Below are 13,096 nucleotides of genomic sequence, written 5' to 3'. Positions count from 1 at the left end.
GTGTCGTCGTTCTTAGGCTCTTAATTACAATTTCCCTCCCCAGTTCAAAGTGACCGTTCAGTGATTCAAACAAAAACCAGGAGTCACATTAATACGAGGTACTCGGTGCACACACACAGCTGAGTGTTTTCCATGTGCGAGCACCGGGAAGCCAAGCCATGGAAAATAGGGGAATTGAAACCAGGGGCACCACCTCATCTTTAGCTCGATACTGCCTCCTCATGACAGCTCACACGCTGCTACCTCAACTCCCCCTTTCTTGCTTCAGAGTGTCTCTCCAGGACGGGCAACACATTGCTCTCATCCTTGGCATCTTCTGTGTCATCTCGCCCAACCGCTTTGCACAGCAGCTAAGTCAGGAATTCACTGATCTGAAGACCCGAACAACCTTCCTCTCGCTCACTGCACGGATGGTCTAGCCATAAGCAAAACCACTGAAGACCAAAAGGCAAAGAACCCTGTTCCTGGTACCATCCGGCTCCCTATGCGTGACAGGCCTGGTACCTTCCCTCCTGGGCCTGACCAGAGCCAGGTCCCAGCTGAAGGCAGACTCATCGCCAGGTCACCCACCCACCTGGGGACCCCATCGGGTGACGGGTAGTGGCTGGGAGAGGGTCCAGGGTGCCCAGAGGGCCAGCTCCAGGGTCACCGGCAGCTAGGACAGTGCCTGGCAGGGCTCAGGGGCCAAAACTAAAGGGCATGCGGCCCACAGAGCAGCTTGAGTGCTGAGTGGGAGGTGAGTGCGTGAGTGAGTAGGAGGCGACCTCTCAGAAACACGTCCAAGGATCCCAGCCTTAACAGTAAGCTGGCCATGGGAGGGCCACTTGTCCCTCATGGAGCCAGGCTGCTTTCACATGCCTCAGGATGCTCGGCTTCTTCTTCCTACAACTTCTGAGGTCTTCTTGAAAACGTGAGGTTTGTCAGCTGGGCTACAGAGTCGAGAGGGGCTGTGTGGGCTCTGCCATCAGGGGTCCCAGGGAGCCTCGCCCCCGCCATTGCACTGTGCGCTCCCCTCCCCCACCAGCTGTGCAGGCCTCGGGACACGAGCAAGCTTGTTAAGTGTCCGCACACTGGGCCTGTCATTCTGGGAGGTCGCCCTGCTGTGAGACACCTCGGCTGAAGTAGTGAATGATGAGCCTTGCTCCAGGGAGAGAACCATCTCAATGTCCCTGCTGGGCAGAGCTGAACGCACAGCAGGGAGATCTGATACACCACAGGGAGCAGAAAGCCAGCCAGCCGGGTCCACTCACCCCACAGCACTCCCAGACGTGGTAAAACCCTGCTGGGAGCCACGGAGTGTCCAGGTAGTCTGGACAGCGAGGCACGGAGAATTTCCTACTGGCCAGGCGCCAGGCACTGGGACTGTTTACAAGCATAATTTCATTCGATTCTCATAACCAGGGGAAGCAGGTACCAGCATCACCCCATTTTATAGAAGAAACAGAAGCCAAGAAAGGCTAAGTAATTTATCTAAAATCACCCACAATAAGGGAGGGTCAGAAGTTAAGCCCAGGTCTGACAGGCTCCAGGGCCCAAGCTCATAGTAACTGCACAGCCTCAGGCCAGAGTTTCCTTGCTCGGCACTAGCTGAGGGATGGTGGCTACGGGGTTGGGAAGGCGGGCATCCCCGAAGCCGGAGATGCAGGGACAGAGAACCAGGAAGCCTGGCCAGCTGTGACTCCTCGTTCCTGCCATCGGCGCGGCTTGGAGGAGCTGTGCTTTCCCTTCATGCACACGGCACTTCCCCCTGCTGTGCCCCCACAAGGTACCAAGAAGCCAGGCCTGGCCTTCTCCGGGGCCTCCCATCACCCATGGGGCGCCAGGCTCCACGCCCTCCAGAAACACTTCAGCAAGAATTGTTAACAAGGTTTATAACGAACACTTACCTTGCCAGCCCAGCACATTTCTTGAAAACTCAACCACTGCCAACTGCATTCCTAGGCACACACCTTGCAGGTGGAAGGGAAAACACAAAGGAAGCTCCACTGAAAAGCAGCTTCTACATTTCGCACCAGCCTGCCCTCACTCCGTGTCCCGTTTGCCCACAGAACGACAATCACAAACTCTCCTCCTTTCCCTGTTACCAACAAGCACCCCCTGCTGTGTATTATCTGTTATCAGCTTTCAAAAACTGGGTCTAAGCTTTCAAAAGAGTCCTCATATGAAGGGTCCAAGTTTTGGAAGCTACTCAATTTTAGAAATACGCAGTAGCGTATTCATACTTGAAAATTCATGCTTTCCTATCCTCTCTCATTAAGTTTCCATTTACAAATGATCAAGCTGAAAATTACTAAAATTTGCAGCTCCAGGAAGCATCCAAAATCACGAGCCAATGTGAAGTGAGGGTGTGAAACTCAGCGTCAGGTGTCCTGCCGAACAGCTGGGTCCAGCAAAAGGACCAAATTTCCTGATTGCTTTTCATTCTCCCCAAATTCCACGGCATCTACATGTGGATGTATACGCTCTTAAACTTTTCACACTAAGAAAGTCTGAATTTCTCCCAAACAGAACCAAAACGACTTCTACTTGAGCTGCTATCTAGAAAGACAGCATCTGCGCTTGGTTCCAGTGACCTCCCTGTTTTACTCACAGGCTCCCACGCGGCCCTTTTTCTTGCTCTTTCCTACTCCTTACCCAAAAAAGGCTTCTTCTGTTTCCGAGCCCAGGCGATGGCTTGGATTTTTCCTTCTGTCCCCCGAACACCAAATCCCCCTGGAACCAGCACTCCGCTGTCCAAGAGAACACAGCACATGGGGATTGACCCTTCCCACCAGCCCAAGACACTGATGCCACAAAGTCACTCCCCCTATATTTTGCTACTGGGACTATGACGGTGACTTGGGAGACTGCGGCTGAGCTGTCTGTAAACACTGTGGGCTCAGAAAATGTGCACTAAATGCTTACAAGGGAAAAAAAAGATGGCACACATGGGTTCTTTCATCATTTTTAACATATGTTAACATAAATGCAACTTCTTACTTCTTGGCTTAAAGAGCTCCCTTGCAAGGGCAGGGAGCCTCTCCCTGAGAGTGTCCGCCGAGCAGGGGCCTTGGTCATAGTTGTAGGGCTCTAGAACATCCCACTGCTCCAGAGAGCTGGAGTTGCCTGCTGATTGTTTACTATTACAAAGAACAGCTGCCAAAAACCAACAGAGAGACTCTGCGGACAGGTCCTCATCAAACGTTCCGGAAGAGAATCTTTAAATAAGCCTCATCCGTCGACGCAGGCAGCAAGCGTCCGTGAAATCAGAACGTGTTTTCTTTAAATTCAACTATATTGATAAGCTGTATTTTTGTAAGGCTTAAATCTTACAGACTGTAGCCTTTCAACAATTAAAAATCTTTAAAAAGCAGATTGCCAGCTACAAGCCCGAGAGCACAGGGCTCTGCTCAGTAAAGCCTCCCCCAACCACTGAAACCCCCGGAAACCCAAGGCCGAGGGCCCTACTCACTGAGCGCTACACAGCTTCTGCCAGGCTTCGTGGTAGCGCACGGGCTCCTCCTGCAACGTGCTCGGCTCCAAGTCCGTGGAATCTATGTACTGGGGACCATTCGGGCGGGGGAGACAAGAAGCAGTCCATGACTCCAGAGTCACATTCTTCCTAATTCCTAAATGATACTATCAATGTCCCATCTTTCTTCACTTAAAAGTTTTAGGGGCTCAGATGGTTAAGCATCTGCCTTTGGCTCAGGTCATGATCCTAGGGTCCTGGGATCAAGTCCCAAGTCTGGCTCCCTGCTCCAAGGGGAGCCAGCTTCCGCCTCTGCCCTGCCTGCCCACTGCTTGTGTGCACGCACATGCGTTGGCTCTCTCAGATAATAAAATCTTTAAAAAAATAAAAAAAAAGTTTCAAAATTATAATCTTCATATATTTAAACCCAAGAGTTTAAAAATAAACTTTAAATTCTTTCTTATAGGCATGCCTGGGTGGCACAGTCAGTCAGTCTGCTGCCTTTGGCTCAGGTCAGGATCCCAGGGTCCTGGGATCGAGTCCCGCATCGGGCACTTGCTCAGCAGGGAGCCTGCTTCTCCCTCTGCCTCTGCCTACTTGTGCACGTGCAAGCAAATAAATAAATAAATAAATAAAAATATTTAGACGTAAATAAATAAATAAATTCTTTCTTATATTTTAAAATACAAGTGTTGCCCTCAAAAATCATTGGCTTCCCCAATATGGCTCTCCACTGGCTCTACCCTCAGCCTGCTGGAATCCAAAGTGTTCTCTCTGGGGCCCCTAGGTGGCTCAGCTGGTTAAGTGTCTGCCCAGGGTCCTGGGACCGAGCCCCAAATCGGGTTCCCTCATCAGCAGGGAGCCTGCTTCACCCTCTGCCTGTCTGTGCTCGCTCTCCCCCATCTCTCTGACAAATAAATAAAATCTTTAAAACTAAAATATAAGGGGCACCTGGGTGGCTCAGTGGGTTAAGCCGCTGCCTTCGGCTCAGGTCATGATCTCAGGGTCCTGGGATCGAGTCCCACATCAGGCTCTCTGGTTGGCAGGGAGCCTGCTTCCCTTCCTCTCTCTCTGCCTGCCTCTCTGCCTACTTGTGATCTCTCTCTGTCAAATAAATAAATTAAATCTTTAAAAAAAAAATAAAATAAAATAAAACTAAAATATAATGAAAAAAAAAAAGAAAATAATAAAGTGTTCCTTCTGCTCAGAATGCATTTTCCTCCAGCCTGTCTGCCACCAAGACTGCTTTCCATCTTCGCCTCTTTACTGCAGTATAACTTATATGCAATAAAACCCAAGCATTTAAGTGTACACAGATGGGTTTTGTCAAACATACACACAAAGGTGTGACCACCACCTCAATCAAAAATAAGGAAAATGACTGTCATCCTAAAAAAGTCCCTCTGCCCTCCCACTCCCCCAACCTCCCTCCTCTGGCCTCCTGCCCCAGACACCCCGGCTCTGCTTTCTATCAGCACAGATGTCCCTTTTAGAACTTGATAGAAATAAACACACAACATGCAGCTTCCGTGTCTGGCTTTTTTGGCTCGGGATGTTTCTGGGATTCATCCCCGCTGCGTGCGTGTCACGGGTTTATTCCTTTTTGTCCCTGAGCCGTTGCCCACTGAGGTAATACAGTACAACGTGTGCATGAACTCGCGCTGGACATGTGGATTGGTTCCAGATTCTGGCTATTAAGTATCAGTCCTCTTGTATAAAAATATTTCTTGTGGACCTATGTTTTCAGTAGGTATCAGGGAGCAGAAGTGCTGGGTCACGGAGTAAGTGTACGTTTCCCTTTGTAGGAAAGTGCCAGGCTGTGTTCTCATCAGTCGTGCCATTTCCCCAGCCCACCAGCAAGGCGCAGGGTTCCCCATCCTCTCCAGCATGCTCGGCGTCTCCAGCAGGTGTCTGGTCACAGTGATTTAATGTGCATGTATTTCCCTGACAAATGAAGCTGCTGCCTTTGTCTGCCTCCACATACATCAGGGGCAGCTTCGACGGACGTGTCCACTCAGATCTTCTGCCCCCATTCTTATTAGTTTGTTCATCTTTTTCCCACTGTTTCCTGCCCAGGACCCTGCGATGGCTTCCCTGAACCTCAGGGGAAGAGCCAGCTGTGTGGCCCAGGTAACGCGATTCATGACCTCACAGGCCTGTCTCCAGACATCCTCCAATTCACACTTTCCCATCCACTTAGTTCCCAACTATTCCCCGTCTCCAAGCCCTGGGATACACTCTACCTTCTGTCTGAATGCCCTGCCCTTCTGCCTCCCCCATCTTCCCAAACTCTGCCAGAGACCCTCCTGGAGGAAGTCTGCCCTCCTCACACGTCTACCCAGACAGCCTCCCCCACCCCTTCTGTGTGCTCCCCCAACACCTTCGAGACCCCACAGATTCATTCACCTCTCGACCCCCACCACCCACCATGAAAGGCACAGATTACGTCTACATGGAGACAACAGATGAATGACCCAAAGAAGGAGCAAAAGTCAGGAAGTGTAATAAGATCCCATAATTCTTAAAATGTATACAGTAGGTCCTTCTGTAGGAAAGTGTTCCCCAGCACAAAGCCAACTAAATTACCATGCTGAGAAACACCTGGAGGAGGAGAAGGCCACTGATGCCAGCAGTGAGGATGGCCAGAATCTGAGCCCTGAACCTCAAGGTTCCAGGTACCCGCAGACGACAATCAGAGATGAAGCCCTGACACTCCGCCAGCTCAGCGTCTGCGCGTCCCGTCATGGAGCAGAACACAAGCAGGACCGCTCACGGGTGCCACACACGCTCCAGGCACTGGCCGGGCAACCAGACACACATTTCAGAGAAACCTCCCCACTCTCGGAGGTGGGTAGTAGCCCTCCCACGTCCCAGACAAGGTAAGAGAACAGCAGTGCACCTCTGGCCCACCAGGGCTCCCCCATTCCCCTGGCACAACCTGCTACTCAGAATCAACCATCGGCACTTCCACAAGCACTACCCTGACCACCTCTCCCCTTCACTGTCTCCTGAAAATGCCCTACTGCTCTCTCACTAAGCCAGGAGCCAACCATGAATCCTTTCTAGTCCAAAAAAGAAATTCCGAGTTCCAGGAACATATGGCAGATATGCCTACAGCATCTATGAGACCCCAAAAGCCCTCCCTATCCAGGCCTTGCTATACCTGTGCTGCCCCTCCTTACCTTGATTTCTAACTTGTGGTTGATGGCCAGCGCAGAATGCTCTAGGGCTTTAATGACGGAGGCGTACGAGTCTGAGAACTTGGTGTATTTGCCCACAAGGGCAATAGAGCAGGTCTCCAGCAAGCGATCGTATCTATCACACAAAGGCCAAGAGACACCAAATTATTTATAACGTAAATACCACCACAAGATCAAAACTGCTTTCTAAAAAGAAGAAAACCTCTCTGGGAAGCATACAATGGGAGTGGGTATGATCGGAGTTCTTCGTACACAACAGTAAAGAGGAAGAAACTTTCAAATCCATGTGGCAGGCTTTGTAAAGAAAGTAGAATTTTAGGACCTGGCATGAAGAGATGGCTTCCAAATCCCACACAAATTCTTTCTTAAAAATTAAAATCCCAGGGACGCCTGGGTGGCTCAGTGGCTCACATTAAAGCCTCTGCCTCCGGCTCGGGTCATAATCTCAGGGTCCTGGGATTGAGCCCCTTGTTGGGCTCTCTGCTCGGCAGGGAGCCTGCTTCCTCCTTTTTCTCTGCCTGCCTCTCTGCCTACTTGTGATTTCTGTCTGTCAAATAAATAAATAAAATCTTTAAGAAAAAAAATAATTAAAATCCCAAAGAGCTAAAAAAAATTAACAGTCAATTCTTAGGAGTTAATGAGATGAAGGGAATAGTCAGATAAACTATGGGACATTAACACAATGGTATATATTCTCCAAAAACCTTCATCATAAAGTATAATTAGTAACAGAGCAAAAATGTTCGTAGTATCGTATGAAAACAGGATCCTCGAGCTGTGTGCCATTTTCATGGCTGCCTGCGGATATACATAGAAATGCACAAAGACTGGAAGGGCCAATGGCGAAAGGAAAATGCCCCTCACAGACAAGCTGAGGGCTAAGAGCCTGTCTCTGCCTCTCTTACCACCGAGTCCTTACCTAGCATGAGCCGACAGCGTGAGCAAATTCCCTGAGACCCTCCCGAGAAGAGAAATAAGGCCCGGACTCCCAGCTCCTCATCACGAGGCAAACCTGTCTGCCATCTCTTTCCACTTCATCAGCATTTTTCGCGGCTGCCTCTCAATCGGAAGGTCAAGTCTCCGGAGAAAATAGTCTACGACCCCCTGCTCCTCTAGCAACAAGGGGACTCGGTAGATGGAGGAGACATCATGGACGCAGATCACCTGTGTATAAACCGGCAAAGGTTATTTAATAAAAACAAACAAAAACGAACTGGGCTGGCAGCCTCCTACTGGCTCTATCACCCTCAGAAAATAACTTTTACATCTGAAAATGGCAAGGGCAATTTTCTAGAAAAATATACATTACGAAAACTGACTCACGAACAGAATAAAAAATTAGAGGCTAATCTCTTAGGAGCATGACTGCAAAAATCCTTTAAAAAAAGAAAAAAAAAAATCAGGGGTGCCTAGGTGACTAAGTCGGTTAAGCATCGACTCTTGATTTCAGCTCAGGTCATGATCTCAGGATCATGGGACTGATCCCCACATCGGGCTCTGCGCTCACAGAGAGTCACCTAGAGAGTCACTCTCTAAAATAAATTTTAAAAATCTTTAAAAAAAAAAAAAAAAATCACAAACCAAACCACAAATGTAGTTTAAAAAAAGAAAAAATATTCATGTCTAAGTAGGATTTGTCCCGAGAATAGTGGCTGTTGAACTTGGCTGTACACTGGAGTCACCTGGGTGAGATTTTAAAAATTCACAAGCCCACACCGTACCCACCACTACACGGACTAGAACCTCTGGGGGTGGCAAGCGGGGGTGTCATTTTCCAGGCTGAGTCCAAAAACCATGGCGTTAAGATATATAACAGTGGAATTCACTACATGAACAGACAAAAAAAGGAAAAAAAAGTCACCTCAGTGGATGAAGCTAATAAAAATTCAAAACCAACCCACAGTAAAAATGCTTGGTGAATTAGGACTATTAGGGAAAATGTGAAAAACATAAAGAAGAAAAAAAAAGCCCACAGCAAAACATCATTTGGTTCTCAACATGTAATATTAACATTTAATCTTTAAAGTCTGGAACAAGGCAGAACTGGCCACTATTGTACATTCTATTCAGTGATGTACTAGAGATATTACCCATTACAATTAAATAAGAAACGTATGAAATGGAAAATAAAAAGCAACTGCCAAGAACTACATTCAGTATTATTTCTCATCCACAAAAACCCCTTGAATTTACAAGGAAATAAACAGAACTGGCAGAATTTCAGTGAGGCTGCCAGGCTTGAGATCAATCAGCTAAGGTCAGCAGGGTTCCTATACATAGTCATATCTAATTAGGAAAAGTAATTTTTTTTTTAAGCAGGCTCCACACCCAGCATGGAGCCCGACATGGGGCTTGAACTCACAACCCTGAGATCAAGACCTGAGCTGAGATCAAGAGTCAGGCACTCAACCGACTGAGCCACGGGGCTCCTAGGAAATGTAGTTTTTAAAATTTTCCCATTCATAGAGCTACAAAAATTACAGATACCTATAAATAAATCTAGAAAAAAAGCTTTACAAATAAAGAAATCTTTAAAAAGCAACTTTATGAGAAAACACCATAGATTACTGTTGAAGGATGGTCTTTCCAAGGCAAGAAGCTGGGACAACTGGCTACCCACAGGCAAAAAAAAGGAATTTAAATTTTACTAGAAAGTTGCTATCCATAAAAGGGAACTCACAATGGATCCCAGGCCTGAATATAAGACCTAGAATTATAAAACTTCTAGAAGAAAACATGACATCTTTTTGTTAAGTGGAGTTCTCAGGCAGAATACCTAAAAGCACAACCAATACAGAGAGAAATGGATACAGGGAAGTTTATCAGAATGTAAAAGCTTTGGTGCTCCAAAAGATACCACTAAAAAGGTAAGACAAGCCACAGATTTGGAGAAAAATGGGCCAATCACAGATCTGAAAGGACTATTCTTCAGAAAATACAGAGAATTCCTATAACTCAGTAAGAAAAGCAACTCAATTTAAAAATAGGCAAAATATTTGAAATGCGAATTTAAATCTAGAAACACTTGTCACATTTTTAATGGTATTTTTTAATAACCTATTCTTTTTGGTTTTTTATGATTATTTATTTATTTGACAGAGAGAGAGGGACAGCGAAGAGAGGGAACATAAGCAGGGGGGAGTGGGAGAGGGAGAAGCAGGCTTCCTGCTGAGCAGAGAGCCCAATGTGGGCTTGATCCCAGGATCCTGGGATTATGACCTGAGCCGCAAGCAGATGCTTAACAACTGAGCCACCCAGATGCCCCTTAATAATATATTCTATCATGGAATTTAATTACCTTCACTTGCTGGGATAGAAATACCTCAAATAAATGAAATGCATAAATAAGAAGGCTGCTCATAACAACGTAGTTATTCTGACGCTCTATACAGACAGCTCCTGACTCTGAGTGGTTTGACTTGATACTCTGCTTTAGGGTGGTGTGAAAACAACACACATTCAGTAGAAAAGATACTCTGCATTTTGAACTGTGGTCCCCAGGCTAGCAACTGGCCGTATGTTCTCTCGTGTTGTGGGGCCACAGCAGCAAGCCACAGCCTCCAGTCAGCCCCACGGTCACGGGGTAACAACCGATATCTTACAATGGTTCTGTACCCACAACCACTGTTTCCCACTTTCAGTACAGTATTCGATGAATTACACGAGATAGTCAATACTTTACTGTATAACAGGCTTTGTGTTAGGTGATTCTGCTCACCTGTAGGCTATATTTAAAGTAGGCTAGGTGTGTTAACACATTTTCGACTCAGGGTATTTTCTTTTTTTTTCTTTTCAAAATTTTATTCATTTATTTATTTGACAGAGAGAGAGAGAGAGAGAGATCATAAGTAGGCAGAGAGGCAGGCAGAAGGAGGAGGAAGCAGACTCCCTGCTGAGCAGAGAGCCTGATGTGGGGCTCGATCCCAGAACCCCAAGATCATAACCCCAGCCTAAGGCAGAGGCTTAACCCACTGAGTCACCCAGGCACTCCGACTTAGGTATTTTCAACTTACAACAGGTTGCCTGGGATTAGCCCATCATTAAGTCAAGGGAGATCTGTATTTAGTAGGAAGCAGAATTCCTGACACGGAGCTCCCAGCTTGGGAAGCTCTGGGAACACTGATCTCAGGCCCCAGGCCATGCTCACAGCCCGCTTCCTGAGTGCCCGTGGAGATGGGGGGGGTCAGAGGCTGCCCTGCTCTCTTCACTTCAACGCCAGTGACTTTGACTTTTTGACCCACATGGCCATACCCCCTGTAGTCCTGCAAACTAACTGCTCTTTTTCCAGCGCTGCAGCTTCCTTCTCTCCCCTCTAGGCCAGCCGGGCCCTCCTGCTTCACCTCTTGACCCTCAGTAACCCAGCAGCAAAGCAAACCACTCACAACCTCAACACAAATTCCTGGACCTCCACCTCCCTGCTCCTACCCTTCAGCCGGTCTGACCGCAGCCACAGCCTCAACTTACCAGCACCAAGCCTTCCCTACTGTGCCCCACCCTGGACCTATGACAGGTCCCAAAAGTCTGAATTTCCTATTGAAGAGGTACCCTCCATAAGCACATGTAACGAAAAAGACTAAATAGGGTTTAAAGCCTCCGCCACGTTAGACACCAGGCGCCAGTAATTTCAAGCTGGTTGAAGTGGTCACTGCCTTCCAGAAGCTGAGTCTATGAGTAGAGACAACCACGGACGGATGGATGGACGGACGGACACACACACATACACACACACACTCTCTCTCTCTCTCTCTCTCCCCGAGGGGCAGTAGAACATGTCTCACCATGTGAGACACACAGGTCGCCCAAGAAGGATCAACCTTGAGGCCTGAGGGGGAAGCAGCTTGACAGGGAGAGCTTCTCAGGCAATACTGGGTCCCAGGGGAGCCCTGGAGGGTGAAAATGAATAGGAGACAGCGGGGCCAGCGGGAAGGACGAGGCCATGCAGCCTGACTGGAGCCAAGGGTACAAGGAGTGAGAAGAGAAGAGGCCAGAGAGGTCAAGTACGTCCAGAAAACCAGAGCCAACAGCATCGGTTCCAGCCAACAGGCTCCTGTCTCGAACTGTGAAACAAGCAGCAAGCCTCACGAAAGCAGCTGTGACCCCTTAGGGTAACTAGAACCAAAACCCGACTGATGCGGAGATGGAATTTCGACTCACTTGTTCAGGTTCAACATGGCAGAACATTGAGATTTTCTCTTTCACTGACGTGTCCAGAGGATTTGAGCACCTGCACACAACCTAGCAGGAAACAAAGGAAGGCGTTCAGACAGAAGAGGGATGACGGAGCTGGGGTACTTTCCTGACTGACAGGAGAACAGACCTCACCTCATGAAGCCGGATGAAAACGTGAACTCCAGCCCAGTGCAGGCCAACATGAAAATAGGACCTGTTTTCAAAACTGAATGCCTAAAGTCCCACTCTGGAGAAACGGGAGAGGGGGGCAGTGCAGATGAACGTGCCGAAGATGAACTTCGGGAACCCAGTGGGTTTTCCTCAGGTGGAGTCTTGGGTAAGAGGGAGGGGACACTGAATGATGGGCGCAGAGGAGAGACAAGGCACAACCTCACACAGGCCCGTGAGGAAACCTTTGTAAAAGGCAACGCCTGCTCAAAGCACTCACCCTGTTTCCCCACCAGCATCGAAAAGCAAGCCAACAAAGCAAAGGTGTTATCTGCTGCGGAGCTGAGATTTTCTTTTTTTTTTAGCTGAACTACAGCTGACAGACGATGTTACATGGGTTTCAGAAGCACAACGTAGCGACGGGACTCTATACCCTACGCTGTGCTCACCACGAGGGCAGCCGTCTGCGCCTCTCAGCCCCCGGCCTTATTCTCTCCCTGATCCAAAGTCTGCGGCTCCCATTCTGCACCCCCCACCCCCTCCCCTTGGGCAACCACCAGTTTGTTCTCTCTCTTTGTGGATCTGTTTCTGCTTTTTGCCTTTCTGATTCCATATAAGTGGAGTCACATGGAACATGGAGGAGAGATTTTAATTAGATATCCCAAGATCGCACTGAAACCAGGGACACATAAAACCTTACCAGATCTGGAGAAAGCCCGAGGCCTCTGAGCTCCCGAACGCTATTCTGGGTGGGCTTAGTCTTCTGTTCCCCTGTTGAACTTGGCTATTTTACAAAAGGGGAAAAAAAGTTCATTTCTCTAGGATAAAGAATTTTCAGGCATGACTTTTCTCTGAACCCCTTTTATGGATCGGTGTCTAATGTAGTTTTTATTTTTGTCAAAGGCCCATGTGTTTGGATTTTCCACAGGGTCTGTCCTAAAAGCGGTATCGGCACCCAGACTCCTCCCCTTCCCCAAACCCCAGGGGCATCCACTCTCCCATGATCCTTTTGGTATGATTCATGCTGCTTCTCGACATGTGGCCCGAAACATTTCCTACTGATTCCCCCGTTAGACAGCGGGAACTATAGTTAGAAAGCTACAACACA

The 13,096-nt window shown here is 48.1% G+C and overlaps 1 protein-coding gene across 2 annotated transcripts in view; it reads right to left on the bottom strand.

The window, feature by feature from the left end:
- Positions 1-13,096, bottom strand: part of CTPS1 (CTP synthase 1) — a 30,326-nt gene that overhangs the window by 6,020 nt on the left and 11,210 nt on the right. For both annotated transcript variants that reach the window (XM_059136500.1, XM_059136501.1), the window contains exons 6-12: positions 12,689-12,772; positions 11,806-11,886; positions 7,664-7,815; positions 6,634-6,766; positions 3,452-3,540; positions 2,635-2,729; positions 1,887-1,949 (exon numbers count right to left, since the gene is read on the bottom strand). In XM_059136500.1, coding sequence (XP_058992483.1) covers positions 1,887-1,949; positions 2,635-2,729; positions 3,452-3,540; positions 6,634-6,766; positions 7,664-7,815; positions 11,806-11,886; positions 12,689-12,772 — 697 coding nt within the window. The remainder of the gene's footprint in view (positions 1-1,886; positions 1,950-2,634; positions 2,730-3,451; positions 3,541-6,633; positions 6,767-7,663; positions 7,816-11,805; positions 11,887-12,688; positions 12,773-13,096) is intronic.

Source organism: Mustela lutreola, chromosome 10, assembly GCF_030435805.1.
Source record: "Mustela lutreola isolate mMusLut2 chromosome 10, mMusLut2.pri, whole genome shotgun sequence".
Classification (NCBI taxonomy): domain Eukaryota; kingdom Metazoa; phylum Chordata; class Mammalia; order Carnivora; family Mustelidae; genus Mustela; species Mustela lutreola.
Note: the sequence above shows the minus strand (reverse complement) of the source record. Positions and strands in the feature narration are given on the sequence as shown.